Here is a 21,737-nt window from a genome sequence, read left to right on the forward strand (position 1 = left end):
TCAGCGCTGCAGGACGAGCTCTCCCCTCCCAATGCTGCTGGAGAAGCCGCCTGTGCCATTGTGGCCGCAGGGCAGGCGCAGGACCCCGTCGCAGAGCCCAAGGAGCTCGGACACCCCGGTTGTTTCTGGGGGGATCCCAGGGCGGGGTTTGGGATCCCGAGAGGAGCTGCCGGCCCAGGGGGCCCCGGCGGGCGCCCCGCTGCCCCAGGCACCGCGGGGGCTCTCGGGGCTGGAGCAGCTGCCGCTGCCCACGTTGGCGTCGAAGGGAGGGAAGAGGTCGCTGCAGAGGAGCGATCCGGTGAAGGTGTCGCTCCAGTCACTGGGATTGAAGTCACTGCTGGACCAGGTGGGTTCCGAGGGCTCCTTGTTCAGGAGGAGCGATGGCAACGCTGAGGCACCCGAGTTAAGCTCCTGAGCGCTGCCAAGCAGGGAGCCATCGAGGCCGTAGGGGAATGTCACGGCTCTCGCCTGCGCTTTCAAACCCAGATGATCCACCAGCTCCTCCACCGCCTCCGGTTTCTTCTTGGAGCCCTTCCCGCTGAGCGGGACCACCCTGATGCTCTGGCCGCCCGGGTGGCCGAGCTCCTCCAGGGCTCTGCGGGCGCTCTCCGGGCTCTCGTACTCCACCAGCGCGCAGCACCGGCTCAGCAGCTCGGGGAAGCGCGACGCGTATTTGCGCACATCCAAGGGCAGCTTGCGGCCCGGGCGCAGGATGCGGATGGAGGCGATGGCGCCAAAGGGGCTGAACATCCTCATGATGGTCTCCAGGAAGTTCTTCTGCAGCGGCAACAGCACGTCCTGCTCGCGGGGCAGCAGCTCCCAGGCCAGCAGCAGTTTGCTGGGGGGGATGCTGAGCAGGGACTTGGGGATGGGGACACGCCGCCTCACTTTGGTGCCCTCCTCATTCACTTCCAGCAGCTCCGAGAACCGCAGGGCGTAGAGTGTGAGCCGCCAGTCGCGCGTCAGGTATTTCACCCATGGAAGAGACGGGGGTCACCACGTCCCCATGAGCGTCTCAGGCAGGGACCACCCTAAGCCTGCTGTCTGGGCAGGCTGCGACCCCATCAACCTGAAACCACAGCAAAGCAACGTCCCCATGCCACATGAGCATCTTTGGGGTTTGCAGGAGAGCATTCCCAATGGGCTCTGGAAATGGCAACTTGGACCTCCCCATACACCCCAGCAGAAGCAGCCAGAGGACACCCAGACACACGGACACCCTCCACATGAAGGCCGCTTCCCAGCCCCGCTGGCCGGCACCAGGGGCCACGTACCTTCTTGAAGGACGTCAGCAGTTTGATGCTGACAAAGCCCATCTTGTTCTTCTGGACGTGTTTCAGCAGGAAAGCGTCCTTGGCCAGGTTCTCATCGGAAAGGTAGAACTCCACCTGGGACACAATCCTCCGGACCAGCTGTGGGTCGGGGATGGAGCAGCTGCGGTCCAACAGATCAGCCCCCAACACATCGCTCACATTGCAGAAGCTCCTGGCAGAGCAGCGGGGACACAGGCGTGAGCTGGTGGCCTTTGGGATGTCAGCACTGCCCAGTCTCAGCCACAAGGGCAGTAGGGACAGCAGGGACACCAGCTCTGCCCTGAACACAGGGGAACAGCAGCCCGCACCCTGCGAGGCTCCCGGTGCTGAGACCGTGAATCTAAACCCATCCCAGAGAGGAGACACATTCCCTTGGGGACAAACACGAGGTGAGACCCTGTGCACATCCCAACAGCCACGTACCCGCTGAAGCCTTTGCCGAATCCCTCGCGGCTGAGCAGGGTGAGCGAGCGGCTCCGGGACGCATGGACGTTCAGCGCCAGGACAGAGTTTCTTTGCGCTATCAGAGAGTTGCTGCAGCTGGGCTGGGAACCAAGCCCCAGGGCCACTCCAGAGCTATGTGAAGACATTGTCCTTCATCTGGGATGGCAAACAGGAGGAGGACAGAGCTGGGACACCTCCTGACTGCAGAGCCCCCGAGCCCAGCCCAGCCATGGGGGAGCAGAAGCAGCTCATTGCTGTGTCCTTACCTGCTTGGCAGTGCTGGGAAGGGTAGAAAATCCTGATACTACATCCTAGAGACCCACAGGCAGCAAAGCCCAACCCTCCCCACCTCCAAGGTGAGGTTCCTGAAAGACAAAGTGAAAAAGAAAGGGGGGAAAAAAGAAAGAAAGAAAAAGCCCTCAGCACAAGCAGGCTGCTGGTTTATAAGGGGAGCTGCCCACAAAGAGCCCAGTGGGTGCTTATGGACCCACCAGGCTCCAGGTGAGACCTGTCAGGGCTTAAACAGCCCCAGCTGAGCCTGGGAGCAGCCGGGCCGGCCTGCGGTGACCCAGAGCAGGTGGAGGGGCAGAGACAGAGCTATCAGCACCCAGCACAACAGTGAACTGCTGCTGTGAAGTGGAAAATCATAGAATGATTTGGGTTGAGACTTTCCCAGCTACCCAGTGCCACCCCTGCCATGAGCAGGGACGTCTTCACCAGCTCAGGTTGCTCAGAGCCCCGTCCAGCCTGGCCTGGGATGTCTCCAGGGATGGTTCACCCACCACCTCTTGCTCAGGGTCAGGAGGTGCTGCTGAGCCCCCCAGGGGGAAATAACCCCCTTGTTTGGGCCCTGAGGCTTGGCATCTGAAGGAAGAGGCTCAGGCTGGTCCAGCCACCCCTGCACGACTGGGCACAATGCAGAGGGAGAACGAAAAAGGGTGCAGAGGGAGAGGCTGAGGCTACACCTTCCCCCTCCTGAGGTCTACCAGCAGGAAGGACCCGTCGCTGGTCACGTCCCTATGTCCTGCTCCCATCCTCCACAATCAGTTTGGAAGCAATATTACAAGATGCTTCTTGCAGCCCCATCTCCCACTCCATGGATTCTGGTCTCACCCCCAAAAACAGCCGCCGTTTTGCAGTGAATGCACCTCCCTGCACGCACCGGATCCCGGCCAAAACCGCTTCAATCAGACCAGACCCTGCATCTCCCCCCAGTGCTGCAGCATCCGCCCGACACCTTTTAGTGACTAAAGAAGAAATGGGACCACAACAATCCTTGAACAGGCCTGAGCATTTGATACCCGTTTCTTGCTATTCAGGTTTAGCCGGGAATTTGGTCCATTGGATGGGCTGTCCTCCTCGCACAGTGCTGCACAGCTCCAGGGCATCTCGCTCGTGCATCCGTGGGAAGCCTTTTCTGACTTAGTGCTCCCTGCATATATATTTCATACTTTCCTGCAATCAACCTTTCCTTTTTCCTGGCTTGGCCTTTCCCAGCAAGTTCTTGAGGATTGGCTTCCTCCAAACTGCTTGAGTGCTGCTGAAGGAGGATGAAGGGACAGCTCTGGTGACCCAAGCGCTGTACTCACCACCAACAATCATCCAGCACCGCAACACAGGTTTCACAGCTCCTTGTGTCCAACCCTGGTGTGACCTGATTACAGCAGGGGGTGAAAAAGCTCAAGCAGCCAACAAGAGAACTGTAGAACAGAATCACAGAATCATATTGGTTGGCAGAGACACTCAAGATCATCGAGTCCAACCATAACCCAGTCCTGGCACTGCCCCATGTCCTGAGAACCTCATGTCCATCTGTCCAGCCCTCCAGGGATGGTGATTCCAGCACTGCCCTGGGCAGCCTGTTCCAATGCCCCACAGCCCTTTGGGGATGAAATTGGCCTCCTTAGAATTACAGCTGGCGAGAGGGCTCAAGGACAGCAAAAAGAATGTTTTCAAATACATAGCAGATAAAACTAATACCAGAGGCAATGTAGGCCCACTGAGAAATGGGGTGGGTGCCCTGGTGGCAAAAGATACAGAGAAGGCAGAATTACTGAATGCCTCCTTTGTCTCTGTCTACTCTGCCGGAGGCTGTCCTGGGGAGCTTGTACCCCTGAGACCCTGGATGAAGCCAGGTCAATGGAGGAGTTTGCTTTAGTTGATGAGGACTGGGTTAGGGAGCAATTAAATAGTCTGGACATCCATAAATCCATGGGTCCAGATGGGATGCACCCGTGGGTGCTGAGGGAGCTGGCTGAAGTCATTGCTAGACCGCTCTCCATCATCTTTGCCAAGTATTGTGAAACGGGAGAGGTGCCCGAGGACTGGAGGAGAGCAAATGTCACTCCAGTCTTCAAAAAGGGCAAGAAGGAGGACCCGGGTAACTATAGACCGGTCAGCCTCACCTCTGTCCCTGGGAATGTAATGGAACAGCTTATCCTTGGTGCCATCTCAAGGCATATCAAGGATAAGAGGGTTATTAGGGGCAGTCAGCATGGCTTTACCAAGGGTAAGTCATGCTTGACCAACCTCATAGCCTTTTATGAGAATGTAACAAGGTGGATGGATGATGGTAGAGCGGTGGATGTGGTCTACCTTGACTTCAGTAGAGCCTTTGACACAGTCTCCCACAGCATCCTCACAGCTAAGTTGAGGAGGTGTGGTCTAGACAATAGAGTAGTGAGGTGGGTTGCAAACTGGCTTAAGGAGAGAAGCCAGAGAGTGGTAGTCAATGGTGCGGAGTCTAGTTGGAGGCCAGTATCTAGTGCAGTGCCTCAGGGGTCAGTACTGGGGCCAATATTATTCAATATATTCATTAACGATTTACACGAGGGAATAGAGTGTACTATCAGCAAGTTTGCTGATGACACTAAGCTGGGAGGAGTGGCTGACACGCCAGAAGGCTGTGCTGCCATCCAGCGAGACCTGGACAAACTGGAGAGTTGGGCGGGGAATAACCTAATGAAATTTAACAAGGGGAAGCGTAGAGTCCTGCATCTGGGCAGGAACAAGCCCAGGTTCCAGTATAGGTTGGGAAATTACATATTAGAGAGCAGTGTAGGGGAAAGGGACCTGGGGGTCCTGGTGGACAACAGGATGACCATGAGCCAGCACTGTGCCCTTGTGGCCAGGAAGGCCAATGGCATCCTGGGGTGTATTAGAAGGGGGGTGGTTAGTAGATCGAGAGAGGTCCTCCTTCCCCTCTACTCCACCCTGGTGAGACCACATCTGGAATATTGTGTCCAGTTCTGGGCCCCTCAGTTCAAGAAGGACAGGGAACTGCTGGAGAGGGTCCAGCGTAGGGCAACAAAGATGATTAAGGGAGTGGAGAATCTCCCTTATGAAGAAAGGCTGAGGAAGCTGGGTCTCTTTAGTTTGGAGAAGAGGAGACTGAGGGGGGACCTTATTAATGTTTATAAATATATAAAGGGTGAGTGCCACGAGGATGGAGCCAGGCTCTTCTCGGTGGCAAACAATGATAGGACAAGGGGTAATGGGATCAAGCTGGAACACAAGAAGTTTCACTTAAATTTGAGAAGAAACTTCTTCTCAGTAAGGGTGACAGAGCACTGGAACAGGCTGCCCAGGGGGGTTGTGGAGTCTCCTTCTCTGGAGACATTCAAAACCCACCTGGTCATGTTCCTGTGCGACCTCACCTGGACGTTCCTGCTCCAGCAGGGGGATTGGACTAGATGATCTTTTGAAGTCCCTTCCAATCCCAAACATACTGTGAAACTGTGAATCTATGTTCTAAATTATCACACTCATACTAATTCTGGATGTTAAGATAGAACAAAATTGGAGAACTGTGAAATCCAAGGGCAGAAATTATGGGTAGCAACTAACCCAGGGAAAGGTGGACTCGGTGTAGGCTCTGTCTCCTGCCCCAGGGGAGAACAGAATATCCGTTTTACACAAGCTGGTATGTGGGGCTATTCAGATGGAGGGCAAGTGCATGATCAAGATAAGGAGGAGTTAGTTAAGAGTGCCACTCAGGAATTAAAAAGAGAGCAAGAGAAGCAGAAATTGGTACAGAAAAGCAGTGATTGGTATGAAGAAATAAGGCAAAAAGACAAGGAATTCCAATTACCAACAGTAGGGAAAAACCTGTTTATAGATCTTATGGAAAAGATAGCCCGGGAATTAAATGTCACCTTATGCTGGATATGTGGGGGGTGTCAAATGGCAGAACAGTGGCCTTGGAGAGGAGAGAGTGTAAGCCCAGAAGGATTACTAGTATGGATCCAGCCACCTGGGCCCAAGATGGAAGCTGGCGATACCATACCCCAATATATATGCTAAACTGAATTATTCGGTTGCAAGCAGTGATTGAAATAACAAGCAACCGCACAGCTGAGGCACTGAATCTCATAGCGAGACAATTGTCTCAAACCAGAGCCGCAGTGTACCAAAATTGGGTAGCCTTAGATTATCTTTTAGCTGAAGAGGGGGGGGTTTAGGAAATTGAATACTTGTGAGTGTTGTTTGGAAATAGATGATAATGGGGAAGCCATAATGAAAATAGCAGAAGAGATAAAACGAGTTGCACACGTACCAGTACAGAAATGGAATTTTATACTTCCTAGCCACTGGTGGGATAACTTATTTGGGGGAGCCTGGTGAAAGAAAATAGGGTTCATGATACTATGTGCATTTCTAGGTTTACTGTTCATGCCATGTATGATCCCGTGCTTTATTTGGTTAATACATTCAGTAGTCCAAGGCATGCAAATCTCAGCCATGCCTATAGATCCTGAAATGGCAACAAAAGGAACAGGGTATAAATTAATGATTTTAAAAGAGAACACAAAATTGGACCTAGCCGCCACTAGGGAGGTGCTAGCTAACTTTGAGGCTGAAGCACGAATCAAGGGGATAAAAAAGAAAAAGGGGGAATTGTGAGAAATGCAGCTGTGATTCGTGCTGTTGTTTACAGATATAACCAAATAAGGCATGGGCTCTTAAGAAAATGAAAAGATAGTTAAGTTTTCTGTAAAAAGTTGTGGAACTTGTTTTGTACCATATGCACATGTGGATAGGAAAGGTGGGAGGGAGTGACGTGAAGGAGAAGGTGGCCTTCCCCGAGATTGCTGCCACGGGGGAAGCGGGGGGGGAACTCGGTAGAAAAGACCCCTCAGTAACAACCTGGAGTCTGCACTGAGGAAGAAGGAACTCTTCAACCACCAATCAGAGTGAGAGAAGACCCCTAGTGTCAACCAACCACGGACTCAGAGTGCGAGAAGGGCTAGCCAAGGAAATAAAAGAGGTCGATCAGAAACTTAAGGTGTATGTGTTTAATTCACCTATTAAATAAACCAGACTCTTGTTTGGCAAATTATCGGAGTCTTGGTCATTTATCACACTCAGTATCTGTCCTGATGGGTTTTATCTAGTCATTATTAATGCCAGAAAGAGGTGGAAAGATAAAGATGATGGATTGTGCTGGACAGAATTACCTAATTTTTGCCAAATAAAGAACTGTAGCATAGTATATGCTGAGAGAGGAGCTATTGGTAACAACACTGCAGAAATGCTCTGGGGATTGTGGGTGACTGTGGGCTAAACATGAGTAAATATCAGTGTAAATATCACTCCTTTTTCTGTATGTGTTTATTGTGTGCCCCTGTAAATTGCTCTGTGCTACACCTCACAAGCACAAACGAACAACTCTAGCTTCATTTGCCCCAGCAGAAGCAAGTCACCTGAGCGAGGGGGTGGAACGTATGGGGATATAGCAAAAGATTTGGCGTGGTGATTAGTTAAATGTAAATACACTCCAGTGACTTGCACCTGCCTGTAGAAAGGGATCGCACAGACACTTTTACAGGCAGCGTGTGACACTGGCTAATTTAAAACATCTCCATCTACAGACACACTCACCCATCCTGCGCGGCATTCAGAACCTCCTCATTCACCAGAGCTCAGGCGGGAGCAAAACGAATCCTCCTGCTTTCCCCACACCAAGAGCAGCCAGTTTTCCCTGCAAGCACAACAGCAGCTCGTGCGCTGCATCTCCCAACCACGCTCGTTACTGCAGAAGCTTCGGCAGCGCTAACCAGGACAGTCTGTACTGTGCAAGTGATGAGCTCGGTCTCAGCACAAGGGCCGGGACGGCTGCAGCACACAGGGAGAGCGTTGTAGCTGTTTCTCCTGGAAGGCAGGGCTGCAGGAAAGGAAATAAATTAGTTTTTCAGGAACAAGAAGAACACATTCAAATCTGGAACAAAACACTAAAAGCCCAGGTTTTGCAGGAAGCTGGAAAAAACACCTAAAACCTGTCCCCGGACCCTTCCCTTTTCTGTCTCGCAGACAATTTCCTCACTCATCGACAAGAGCACGTGAACACTCCAGGGGTCTGTCTGTCTGCTGCGGGTAAACACAAACACCACCTTTTCAGCTGGTCCATATATCCCCAGATAGAAGCAAATGAACTCAAACGCTGTCGCCTGCCAAGAGCTTTGTCACCTCAAACATTATCTGCAGGGCCCGCTGGACAACTGCAGAGCGGGCGACTCACCCACCCTGGGCCACAACCTCGGCTGCCTGGAACGTTCACGGCTCTCTCAGAAATCTGGGCAGGAGTCAAAACCATTTTGGTTCGAGAGCAAGACCGGCTCAAGTTCAAGTTTCCTTTTGCATTCTCACACCTGGAAGCTCAATCATAAAGGCTCCACGGGTCCACACTAACGGAGCTCTCCCAACAGGCACTTCCAGTCATTCATGCCCAAGTCAACACCTCACTGGAACCTGGCCACGCATTTTCAAACAAATGTCCTTCTGAGGTCCAACCAATGCTGGGGTTGATGTTCTCCTGCAGAAATCCAGAAAATCCAAGCAATACAAGACGTGCTCCTCTCTGCTCCAACAACTCTCAACCTCCTGCACTTCAGCTTTCATGGCATTGCAGAAATAACAGAACAAACCCCAACGCAAAAGATTCAAGCATGCACCCTCCTTAAAAAGCAAATCCCAACACGAGTGCTCATTGCAAGCAAAGGAAGCTGGGACACCACCCTTCAAACGCTCTGGCTGTGCAGCCTGGACGAGACGGTGTCTGCGGTTCAGCAACATCCACGCTCGTCACGACCGGCTGGTGCCATCACCCCCAAATCTCGGCAGCAGCGTTTGTTAACACTGGTTAACAGCTTTGGGTACCCAGAGCTGCCTTCAGCTCACGTGAAAGCGTCTCCTCGTAACGCCCAGTGTGAGCCCAAGAACGACGCCTCCCTAACGCACACACTGAGGAACCTCAAACAGTGCCCCCTCCTCCATGGGCTGCGTCACAACCTGTGACAGAAAGGGCATTCCACAGCTTGGAAAAGCTCCACAAGGAACTGGAGATTCCTGGGTCTCAGAGTAATTCTAGAGCTCAGGTCATGACAGACATCAGCTCCAGCTCAGATAATACATGCCAACACCCATCACTGACCCAAGAAGGCAACTCCTCCCGCCCTGCCCAACGGCGTCAAATCCAACAGACTTTGTCCCTCCAACAGGATGCAACTTATTGATTTCTAACAGCATTCATCTCTGTCTTCCTCGAGATGAACTAGACATGCATTTTACAAGCAACTAAGTCCCCGCCTGGAAGCAGCGGAGCCTTTGCCTTCTCTTTTCCACCCCACTTTGCAGGAGAAGGAAAACAAACGGCAGCAGAGACAATGAGAAATTCAACCACCAAATGGAGAGGGAACCTTTGAGAGCGGGAAAACTTACCCGTACAATGGAGAGAGCTACGATGAAAGAATAACACTGAAAATGAATCCTTCTTGTCAGGGTAAAAGTGCACAGCAATTAAAGACCTGCTGAACAGACCCCTGTCATTCTCAGAAATAAACAACCCCCAAGGCTCAGCCAGCCAGGGTTACTGCTCTAAATCCAAGCGCAGCTGCACCGACCTGAGTCGACATGGACACAGTCACCTCCCTTGTCCCACACGAAGCTGCACAGACCACGTTCTGCTCCAACAGGAACGTGCTGGGGACACCCGGGTTTCCCATGGCGGCCTCTGCGCTGCCACCTGCACAAGCACCAACAGGCCGGCAGCTGTGGGCTCAGCTCCGGCGGGTCCCGGGACCGGGGGCTCCAAGGGCCTGTTCGCACACGGACCTTTGTGTGCGCGCTCCGGCACCCACTCAGGAGCCTCCGCTCGGCCCAGCGCTGCAGCCAGAAATTGCGTCACCAGGACGGGCGAGGCGAGCCGTGCTGCCGGCAGGACCCCGCCAGAGCTGTCCCATTATTCGCATGACCCGCCAAGTTTTCATACGAAATCTGATTGAGTTGAACCATTATTAAAATAAAAAAGTCTCTGGGTAGCCGTGCTGTCATGGTGGCTCAGTGCAGTGGAAAATCCACTGAACTGAAGATCAGGCTCGGCTCTCAAATAAACTTCTCCCTCCCCGGCTCTGCAGCCGCTGAACCCGCAGCACAAAGTGCGATCGGCACGTCCCGCGGTCACACGGTGTCCGCGCTCGCTCGTCACCTCACTCGCTGGCTGCAGCAGCACTAAGGGCCTGTGGATTCCACACCCGGAGTGTTCTGTCCTGTCACAGAGGAAAAGTCTTGGCTGCTGAGAACAGGTTCCATTTTAAAGTCGCTGAAGAGAAGTTTCCGCTTCCTGGAATCTCAAAACAGCAGCAGCTCTAACGAACGTGACAGACCATGGGCCGCGTGCATTTCTCAGTATCTGTCCTGATCGGTTTTATCTGGTCATTATTAATGCCAGAAAGAGGTGGAAAGATAAAGATGATGGGTTGTGCTGCACAGAATTACATCATTTTTGCCAAATAAAGAACTGTAGCATAGTATATGCTGAGAGAGGAGCTATTGGTAACAACACTGCAGAAATGCTCTGGGGATTGTGGGTGACTGTGGGCTAAACATGAGTAAATATCAGTGTGTTTTGTTCTTTATGAAATTAGAAAAAAAAAAAAAAAAAGGTGAGTCACTCCAGACTGTGCCACAATTGTGTCAGTACAAGATCTGCAAGATATTCAATGCGTGATACTCGGTGCTGGTGATATAGCAGTGGCAGTGTCTGCCCAGCTGGTGGCACCGAAGTGTCAGGCAGGAGGATCAGAGCCCAGCAAGAGTTGCCCAAGAGAGCAGCGTCACACAGGAACCATCTGCTTACAGAACGCCAAAGCCAGCCTTGGGGTTTGATCTCTGTTTGCTACAGGGCTTCTTCCTGAGAGTTCAGAAGCTCCAAAACTATTAGGGCAAGAATTCGAAGGAGTTACCACATCAGAAAAACAAAACCACACCACTGAATTCATCTCTCTGCTGCAGCTTTAGTTTTTGGTCCAATGCAAAGAGGTTTTTGTGCAAGAATTTGCCTGACTTGAGTACCCTTTCCATAAATTCAAGGATTATTTCTCTCATCCTCAAAACTTTTTAAAATACGTGTACATCATGGTTTCAAATAAGTAGTGGTTGGATTATTTTACGAACAATGTATGCATTGCTTAATAGATCACACTCCCTTGTTTACTTATCTGGTAGATTTTCGCATATCTTGTTAGTTTTTCTACAAGACATTCAGTATTAAATCCCTTTCCTCCAGAAATCTGCACTGTGTCTGCAGCGACTTGGTTTGCGATGTTGCCAGCGAAGGCCATCGCAATGGAAGCTCAGCAGGAGCTCCTGTGTCAGAGCTTCAGCTGGGAGGGAGTGTGGGGGCTGTAGAACTCCACTGTGAGAGAAGAGCTTCTTCTGGTTCATGGATGCTGAGGACCTGGGATGTGTCTAGTTTGGAGAGATGGAGGCTGAGAGGCGACCTCGTTGCTCTCTACAGCTTCCGCGGAGGGAAAATGGAGAGGGAGCTGCTGATCCCTTCTTCCCGGCAGCCAATAGCAGAAGGCTCAAAGCTGCATCCATCCATCAGGGGAGCTTTGGACTTGACAAGAGGAAAGTTTTCTTTCCCAAGAGGGTGGTCAAACAGGGTGGAACAGGGCTCCCGGAACCCAGCACTAACAGAAGGCATTGAATAACCTGAAGCGTGCCCCATCTTCGGCACTTGCTCTGTCACCTTGTTTAAGTTGTTTAGTCTAGGTGGTTATTTTAGCTTGGTTGTTTCAGGCGGTTTTAGGCTTTATGAGGTGGTTTGGAAGTTGTTGAGATTGTTGCTTTAGGTTGATTAAGGTGGGTCTGTTTAGATGTCTTCAGCTTGTTTGGATCAGCGTTGCCGAAGGTTGTTTGAGGAATGCTGGTTTATGTAGTTTGAGGTTGTTTTCGGTAGGATTGTTTAGGTCATTTGTTTTAGGTAGGTTTGTTTGAGGGTGTTGAGGTTGCTTTATTTGGTTTGGTTTAGGTTGGTTGAGGTAATTTGTTGTAGATGGTTTCAGGTGCTTTTTAGGTTGTTGGTGGCTGATTGAAGTTTTTGAAGGCAGATTGAGATTGGTTTAGGTTCTCGAAGGTTGATTGTTTTCAGCTGTTTAAGGTTGGCTTAGGTTAGTTGTTCTATGCTGGTTTAGGTAGGCTGTCCTAGCTAAGGTTAGGGCCGCCTCGTGGAGCAGCAGGCACCCAGCCCAAATGGCCCAAAGAAGCCGCGGCAAGTGGGCCATGCTCAATGCTGCAGAGGAAGGCAAAAAACCCCCAGAGACTCTTGGTGTCCCACATGGGGGGAAAAAAAAGCCTTCCTCCCCCCAGCTGCAGGGCACGAGAGGCCATCTTCCTGGTGCTTGAGCAGCAGGTAGGAAGCGAGCCAGAAGGGCCCAGAGGAGCTCTGAAAAGTGGTCATGCTCAATGCTGCAGAGGAAGGCAAAAAACCCCCGGGGACCAGTGCCAATCTGCCCCGGGAGAAAAAATTCCTTCCTGACCCCAGTGCTGGCGATTGGCTGTTCCCTGAGCATGTGAGCCAGACCGGGCTCCTTGTCCCACAAGCTGCTCACGCCTCCCAGGAGCTGCGCAAGCCCTATCCTCCCTTGAGCTGGAGCCATCTCGGGGACTTCCCAGAGTGCCCAAATGCCTCTGACCTGATGGACCTTGGGGGCGAGAATCCTTCCTGTGCCTGGTGGGACACCAGTGGGTGCTCCAAAGCACTGCAACCCCTTGCAAGCCCTCTGTATCCTATTTCTGATGGCTCCTGAGCCTGTCTGCGCATGGGATGAAGATGGTGAGCTCTGCAGTGCTCTTCAAGAAGGCATTCCCTTTGTCTTGTCCCACTGCTATGCACCTGAAGAGGCTTGCCAACCAGCCAGCCAGCCCGCCAGCCATCACATAAGCTTGGAAGGTGGCCCTGGCAGTCCCTGTGCCATTCCTTCCCAATGCAGCAAGTGATACGTGATGCTACGCTGTCGTTGATGGTGAGGTTGTCTGCTTGGGAAGAAGTCTTGAATGGTTTTGTGCTGTTGACCCTATCTTTGCTTGCACTCGATGGCTCTTTTCCTCCTTTGGCTTTCATCCTTGATATCTTGCTTGAGGGTCATGCCAGCCCTCTCAGGCTTGGTCTTGCTCCTTGCAGCTGTTGTCTTCTTCTGTAGGCCCTCCGTGATCCTAACCAACTACATAGTCTTGGTTTGCTTTCATCCCAGCTGGACTTGATCTTTCCTGAAGCCGAGGAATGAGAAATGTCCGTAGTCGTCCAGGCGAGTTCTCAGCGGGGCTTTGCACCAGGCTTGCCTTTCCTCTGGCAATGCCTTGTCTGACACACCAGAATCCATTTGCCTGTATCACATTTGTGGCTCGCAGTCGGGCTGTGACCTACTTGTGCCTGCAGGAGCATTTTCCTACTCTGCTGTGTGCAAGCAGTGCCGGAAACTCCTGGTGCTCCACGTGACGCTGTATTCCCTATTTCTAGGCTGTAGATCTTCAGGCGGGCTTTCTTGATGTAGGGGATTTCTCCTGTGTCAGAGCTTCAGCTGGGAGGGAGTGTGGGGGCTGTAGAACTCCACTGTGAGAGAAGAGCTTCTTCTGGTTCATGGATGCTGAGGACCTGGGATGTGTCTAGTTTGGAGAGATGGAGGCTGAGAGGCGACCTCGTTGCTCTCTACAGCTTCCGCGGAGGGAAAATGGAGAGGGAGCTGCTGATCCCTTCTTCCCGGCAGCCAATAGCAGAAGGCTCAAAGCTGCATCCATCCCTCAGGGGAGCTTTGGACTTGACAAGAGGAAAGTTTTCTTTCCCAAGAGGGTGGTCAAACACGGTGGAACAGGGCTGCCAGAGCCCAGCTGGGCGATGCCCCATGCCTGTCAGTGTTGAAGAGGCATTTGGACGATGCCCTTAATACCATGTTTCAACTTTTGGCCAGCCCCGAAGTGGTCAGGCCTTTGGACTAGAGGATGACTGTAGGTCCCTTCCAGCTGAAGTCTTCTCTCCTCTCCTTCTGTTCCTACCTCCTCCTTTCCCTAGCAGTAGCAGACGCTGAGGAAATTTCGGATGTCGTTGCTTCCCATCCCTGCACTAACAGAAGGCACTGAATAACCTGAAGCGTGCCCCATCTTCGGCACTTGCTCCGTCACCTTGTGGCAAGGAGGCACGTAGCTTCAGATGCGGGTGAGAGCCCTAGGCCCCCTTGCAACATCTGGGCATCCCACTTCTTAGAGCTACTGCCCCTGGCTCTGCAGGGCATGATGATGGTGAGCTCTGCAGTGCTCCTCAAGAAGGACTTCCCTTGGTCCTGCCACTGCTACCCAGTGGAAAAGGATTTCCAGGCATCAGATGAGTTTGGGAAGTGGCCCTGCCAGGAGATTGTCTTGCAGTGGAGAACCTCCCGTAGCTTCATCCAAGGTCTTCCTCCCTCAGCCGCTGCCCTGGGATTCCGCCAGCCAGCTCCCCAAGTGCTTCGTCTGGCATGTGTTTGGGCTGCCCCCGGGCCAGCTCTGGCGGTGGACACGGGGGGCTGCTCCTTTTTATCCTGCCCGGGGCATTGTGACCTCAGCGTTGCCAGGTGCTGGCATTGTGACATGGGGGTGACAGAGCCCCCGTGTGCAGCCCCGCCCGCCGCCCCTGCGCCCAGCGCCCTCTGGAAGAAGCCTTTGGGGTGCTGGGGGGCCCCAGATCAGTCCCCGTGCCTACGAGATAGGGGACTAATCAACCTAATCGTGTCCCTTTTTGGCAAAAATACAGTGCGGGTTTGTTGCCGGTCCAGCCTTCCTTCCAGTAGCGATACTGCCCGTGACCACCTCCCGTTCGATTCCACGAAGGGGCCTTGTGTCTGGCACCTGGGGCAATGTCTCGCTCTGTTTTGACTTTCTCTTCCTTAGACAGCTCCCGCCTCAGTGGGTGTTTTGGCACCGATGGGTTTGGGGACCCAGCGCGTTTTCTCTCCTTGGCTGTTTAACACTGGGACCTTCCTACCCGTGCCCTCTGACCGTGGCTTCCACAGTGAAGTGTTGGCTCTGGGCCAGTTTGCAAATCAGCCCTTCTCGTGCAGCTCTGCACAGTATGTGATGGGGAGAAGGTAACAGTGCAATCTTTTGCACGCATGCAGTCCAGTGACGCATTTTGTTTACAACCATGATAGGGCTTGTAAACCACCATTGTGCTCTCTCTAGATCGTGCTTTGGAGGGCTTGCTTTTGCTGGAAGCAGCCGCTAATGACCTGATAGTTAAGAAACAGTCTGCCCTGGACAGACACAGAGAGTTTTCTCATGGACACAGTGTTCCTATCTTGCTGCTTTTCCTGTGGCGAATTGCAGGTGGCATCTTGAATAAAAAGGTGAAGCTTGATTGCGTTGGGTTTAGTGTGACTTGTGCAGGAGCGAGGCTGATGAGAAGAGGCCCGTGTGTGCGTGCGATCCCACCCGTCTCTGTGCCGGCAGGTTGGGCAGTCCCCCTCATGGCCACCTTTTCACTCTGTGCCTTGTCCACTGTTAGTGCACGAGAGGAGGCAAGAGCCAAGAGGTGCCAAAGCTGGGGAAGTTTTCTGAGGTGAGGTGGCTGCGTGTAGGAGAGAGCCCTGGCAGAGTTTCCAGCTGGGCTGGACCCTTGGAGAACCCGGAGTCCCTGGCAGCTCAGCCGCATCTCTCGGCACTCAGGGACCCGGCTGCTGCGGGCACGTCTGCTGCCTCCTGGAACATCTCCTTTTCCTCAGTGCAAAGAGGAGAAAGCAACCATTCCTCCAGGGAGCCTGCACTTGGTATGGTGAGCAAGCACAGCAGGGCCGTGGATGTAGCCACAAGTGCTGTTGACAATCCCTAAGTGAGCACCTATTTCAAAGGCACGGAAGGAAGTGTTTGGAAGTCTACTTCTGCCAGGGTCCTGGGGGTGCTCCTAGGCCTCAGCGAAGGCCATCGCAATGGAAGCTCAGCAGGGGCTCCTTGGCTAGCGCCCACCTCCCAGGCGACTCTTTGGGAGCCGTCCTGGCCAGCTCCAGCTCCAGCGCCATCACGTCCGGCAGGAAAGACACTGCCTGGAGCCACGAGCGATGCCACAATCCAGGTTAACGTTGCCTGCTTAAAATGCTGTGACATGTGAGAAGAACATGTTCTTATTAGTTTCTGGATGTGCAAATTCAGCATACTCATGAAATGGTCCTTGGGGAGTTGTACAGGATTTGGATCAGGCTTTCATAGCTGTATGTTGAATCAGACTTTGCAGGTTTTAATTCTAAGATCCACTTAGTCGCAGGGATTACATACTGAATTGTGAAGCTCTGCTTTACTTTTCGTGGGACCTGTATTTCACTTGCTGTTTATTCAGATTGCTTTAACCACGGCAAGCAGTGTGACTGGCAATGTATTCCATGAGTGCTGATACTGTGAGTCTTGTTTCACGAACCTCAGGGAGGTTTTTTCCTTCCCAGAAAATCCCTGTTCATTAGAACTGAAGAATTTAAGTATGTCCAGACAGCACATGAGTTTCAGGGTTTGGGGCAGAGTGTTCTTTGTGATTTTACTGTGATCATCAGCAAGGTCTTGAAGAATGCCGGGAGTTGCTGCACAACCCAAGCAGTGGCAGAAATATAATAAATTGCAGGTCCTAAATATTAAGGAACGGCCTTGGGAATTCACCCATAGTCCATCTGGTATGAAAACATAGCTTTTTGAGATGTTTATCTTTATATCCAGCAGGATGGGGGAGAGAATCAGAAGACTTAAAGTGATAAAACTCAGTGGCTGACAGTTTAATCAGGAAAGTAAAAGCCACACACACAAGCAAACTGGCACCACTGGCACTGCCACTGGCACTGCAACCGGCACCTCTGTCCCTGTGGTGCCTCCTCCTGCCGCACCCCTGGGGCTCCGGCCAGCCCAGGGGCTCTTCCTGCATCTCCTGCACTGCGGCAGTGACCAGGGACCCGCCAGCACATGGTGGTGGTGACCTGGGACCGGTGCTGCAGTGGGATGGCCGGTAGCCATGGAGCCCGGGTAGCACTGTGGGTGTCACGGAGGCACCACAAAAGGCAGTTTTAGGCAGAAAACAAGTTCCAAAGCAGACTTTATTCTAGATGGAAAAGCATAGTAAATAAACTAGGAACAGGGTTTATACAATTATTTAGCACTCCAAGAACATAAAATTCAGCTTTGGATATCAGTTGAGGAGATTATTTGGGTACGACAACATAAGAACAACAAGGATCAACAATGTACCTGCATTCACTCACAAGAAATAAAACTAGAGGCCTCTCACTCGTGGGTGCCCCGAAGAAACAATCACTCACCTGGGCTGGGCGAGGGCTCTCACTTGCCTGGGGTGGGCAAGGACTCATTCCAGGATATATCCAGTAGAGAAAAATAACCACCCAGCACAGGAGAAGGTGAGGCGCTCTCAGTCCCAGGCAGTCTCCTTAGACAGCGTCCCAGTCTAAGGGGAGGGCTCCAGTTCACAGACCCGCTGCTCTGAGAAGACCATTCCAAGGGGGTCTTTGGTGAGGGCCCTGCTTTATAGTCTGGTCAGATGTGGCTGTGGGCATTTCAACATGGTCCAGAAGCTTCTCAGCTTCTCTGGGCACCTTCTTTGCTGAGCACCCTGTTACCGACAAAGGGTCCCACCCCTCCTGTCCCCCCAGCTGGTGGAGGTGAAGTCACCCTGCCCGGGGTAGGGGAGGACGTGACTGTGAGCACCTTGGTACCACCCTCGCTGTGTACGTGGGGACAGGCACAGTGGGACACAAAAGGTGCTAAGGAGCCATCAGCTGCCCCGTTGAAGGCTCCGGATCATGGGGGCATGTGCAACTGCCACAGTGGGGCATTGTGACGTCACTGGTGATGTCACAAAGGGCCCTGCCCAGGCACCCCTATAAAAGCGGGGCCGGCTTGCAGAGCTGCATCCTCTGGCAGGACAGGGCGGCGGCCAGCCCACCATGGCCCGGTACCGGCGAAGCAGGAGCCGCAGCCGCCGCCGGAGCCGCAGCCGCCGCGGACGGCGCCGCTACCGGAGCCGCTCTCGCCGCCGCTATGGGCAGAGCCGACGCCGGCGGTACAGGAGGAGCCGCCGCCGGCGGGGAACACGGCGCCGCTGCCGCTGAGCTGACCCCAGCACTGGCGTCTGCGGAACCGGCAGAGCCTTGGCCAGCACCACCGCCACACCAGTGCACCACCATGGCTCCACCAATAAAACTGGAATGATGGCACAAGGCATACGTGTGTTTCTGGTGTCCCTGTGGGCCAGTTGTGTGTCCCATGGGTACGTGTCTATGCTGGGGGCATGTATCCCTCTCTGACATGTCCAGGACAAGCACGTGTCTCCAGGGATGGAGCTGCTCCAACCTCCCTGCTCCTGTGCTGGGTCTGACTCGTTCCCATGACCCAGCCCACCTCCATGTCCCAGCCGGTCTCTGTGACCCAGGCCATCTATGTCCCAGCTTATCTCTGTGTCCTAGCCCACCTCGGTGTCTCAGTCCATCTCCATGTCCCAGCAAATCTCTGCATCCCCAGCCTATCTCCATTTCCCTGCCCACCTGCCAGAGAAGCCCTGACCATTCAGGACAAGGATCCTGGACCTTCCTGTGGTCCCAGGGGGGCCGCCACTGCAGTGCCCAAGGAGGGTGGGGCTGCAGCTTTTGTTGACTTTTGTTCACTTTTAAGAGAGACCTTTGGAGGAGTCAGGTGGGAATCAGGAGCTCCCTGCTGCAGGTTCCCTGTACACTGCCTTTTAGGCAGTTTCATTTACAGACAAACTATTAAACTCCACTACTTCATCAGATGAAGTGGAAAGATCAAATGCAGAACTTCGGAATATCACTTTGTGGAGCAACAGTGTCTAAATTCATGGCATCTATTAAAGACAGCTTTTAAATACAGATTCATAACTCTTAGATGATAGAAATTATTAAAGACCTTTGTTTATAATGTTCTAGTGTTGCACAGATGCATACCTTATGGTTAGTGCTTAAAAAAAGCTGGACACTCCTAAGTTTAGTTTTGCTTGTGCTCCATAAAGCAAACAACTCAAACCAAAGCAGCAAACAGAAATCACAGTAATAGTTATCTTTAAAACCAGATGGATAATACAACAACAGCAACAGCAGTGCATATGTGGATTCAATATAAATAGTTTATGCTGTGTGAAGCATTTTATAAAACATTAAAAGATCAGACTATCATGGCTTTACATATCAATGTTAATGTGCTTTATTTATAGGTGATAATACATTAATACAATTATTTTCAACTTATGAGCTCTATAACTTGTTTTGTAAAGTTGGTAGAAATTAAAATAGTGTATAATCTAGCCCATCTGTTTATAATGTGCTTATTACCAACACTTGGTAGTTCCATCTGCAATACACTAGATGTATCTGTGTTCTTATACAGTTATTATGATTTTTTTCTTCAAAATACACTTTGGTAATGAATACATTAGTCCAGTAACATAATCGGAATTTTAATATTTTTCAATTTTATTATAAAGGACTTACCATGCCAACAGATTAAATACTTTCCCAAGACTATGTAAGGTAATAGCCGTGGAGATTCTCATGCTGTCAGCACAAAATAAACCCAAACCAAAGTAAGAAATCTTTACTCAGATGCTTTGATCTGGCAGATGTCAACTGTGTCAACTGGAACAAATTGCTGTGCTTCAGCTTTCTGCCCCTAAACCAGGAATTCTGTTCCAGCACCGTGCAGGGGTGGTGTTGGGAAGCTCTCTGAATTTATAAAAATGCTTTGAGATGCCTGTGCCAAAAGCGCTTTGTATGTGCAAAGCATAGTACAGCTTATCAGCAGGGAAATGCGACCCCTGAGATTTCTTCATTTGTATATGATGGGTTTGATATAATCATGGAGTTTGCCTCCTTCCTGTGGTGCAAAGGGATTCCTGTAAAAACCTCTAGTTTGGGGCTAAAATGGCAAGCTTATGTTAGCCATAAGGGTGTTACCAAAATGGATTTCCTGACATTTTTCTTCCAGTTCATGTGTGTGGATTGGGAAAAAAAAAAGGCAGCAGAAGTAGGCACTGAGATATGAAGTCCTTGCTCCTGACAGACTTTCTCCTAACAGCCCTCTGGACAGGGGGCGCTCCTGGCAAGGGAATTCGCCTCTAGCCTCACTCTGCCTGATGATCCATCAGAACTACGGCTGGAGAGGTGCGAGGGCTCCTGGCTTCACATGGAGCTGGCACCAAAATGCTGAGATTCTTGAATGGAATAGACGTAGGCTGGCAGGTTCCTGCAGCCATGGCAGCACTTTTGCAGAGCAATTCATTACCAGCATGTACTAGAGGATTGTTTTTCATAGTTTCATTTGGTAACGTTAAAGGAAAAGAGAAGAAGTTCCTTTGTATCTGAATAACCTCCTCAGTAATTTCATGGCACCGCCATTCCCAGGTGGTTTCAGCCATGCCCAGTGCATGACCACCAAGAGCACGGACAGCCGCCTGGGCCTCCTGGACAGAAGGACAGCCTCGGGGCCAGCAGCACCCCGAAGTCCTTCCTCCAAAGAGTGCTGGGTGGATGGGCAGTGGGTCGGGGGGGACACTGGGGGCCCATGTCACCTCCATGTCACAATGCGACCACCGGGCAATGCTGAGGTCACAATGGCCTGGGACAGTATAAAAGGGAGCAGCGTCCCGTGTCTGCTGCCAGAGCTGGCCTGGAGGCAGCCTCGGGGCCAGCAACACCCCAAAGTCCTTCCTCCAAGGAGTGCTGGGTGCATGGGCAGCAGACGGGGTGGGACACTGGGGGCCCATGTCACCTCCGTGTCACAGTGTGACCAGCCAGCAATGCTGAGCTCACAATGTCCCAGGACAGTATAAATGGGAGCAGCCTCCCGTGTCTGCTGCCAGAGCTGGCCTGGAGGCAGCCTGAAGACATTGGAGAGGAAGTCCTTGAGGAGCCGGTGGAACCCCTTGACAGGTGCTGAAGGAGGAAGACCTGAATGAGGCAGCTGGAGTTTCTCCGCTGCAAGGCCATCTCCCAGCAGGGCCACGTACCAAGTTCATCTGGTGGATGAACATCCTTTTCAGCTGGATATCAGTAGCAAAATCAAGGGAATGCCTTCTTGAGGAGCAGTGCAGAGCTCACCGTCCTCATGGACTGGGCAGCTAGGGTCAGCAGCTGTAGGAAGGGGAATGCAGAGTGGTTTGAAGGGGGCCTGGTGCTCTCACGGCCACCAGAAGGTACATGCGTCCTTCCCACAAGGTGATGGAGTGAATGACTAAGCTGGGCAAGGTTACAAGTGTTTGTCAGGGATTTCCTCAGCATGTACTGCTAGTGAAAGGAGGGGGAAGGAAAAAGAGAAGAGATAGAAGAGAGAAGAAGAAGAGAAGAAGAGAGGAGAAAGAAGAGAAGAGAAGAGAAGAGAAGAGAAGAGAAGAGAAGAGAAGAGAAGAGAAGAGAAGAGAAGAGAAGAGAAGAGAAGAGAAGAGAAGAGAAGAGAAGAGAAGAGAAGAGAAGAGAAGAGAGAGAAGAGAAGAGAAGAGAAGAGAAGAGAGAGAAGACGGAGAGGAGAGGAGAGGAGAGGAGAGGAGAGGAGAGGAGAGGAGAGGAGAGGAGAGGAGAGGAGAGGAGAGGAGAGGAGAGAGGAGAGGAGAGGAGAGGAGAGGAGAGGAGAGGAGAGGAGAGGAGAGGAGAGGAGAGGAGAGGAGGAGGAGAGGAGAGG

The 21,737-nt window shown here is 52.0% G+C and overlaps 1 protein-coding gene across 1 annotated transcript; it reads right to left on the minus strand.

The window, feature by feature from the left end:
* LOC309452037 (la-related protein 6-like) lies at nt 1–1,903 on the minus strand (the record flags this gene model as incomplete). The annotated part of the gene is made up of 3 exons (XM_082076713.1): nt 1–975; nt 1,275–1,485; nt 1,737–1,903. The coding sequence occupies 3 exons, from the start codon at nt 1,901–1,903 to the stop codon at nt 1–3; spliced, it is 1,353 nt and encodes a 450-aa protein (XP_081932839.1).
* Between the last annotated feature and the right edge of the window lie 19,834 nt (nt 1,904–21,737).

This window comes from Streptopelia decaocto, assembly GCF_964273445.1.
Source record: "Streptopelia decaocto genome assembly, contig: HAP1_SCAFFOLD_117, whole genome shotgun sequence".
Classification (NCBI taxonomy): domain Eukaryota; kingdom Metazoa; phylum Chordata; class Aves; order Columbiformes; family Columbidae; genus Streptopelia; species Streptopelia decaocto.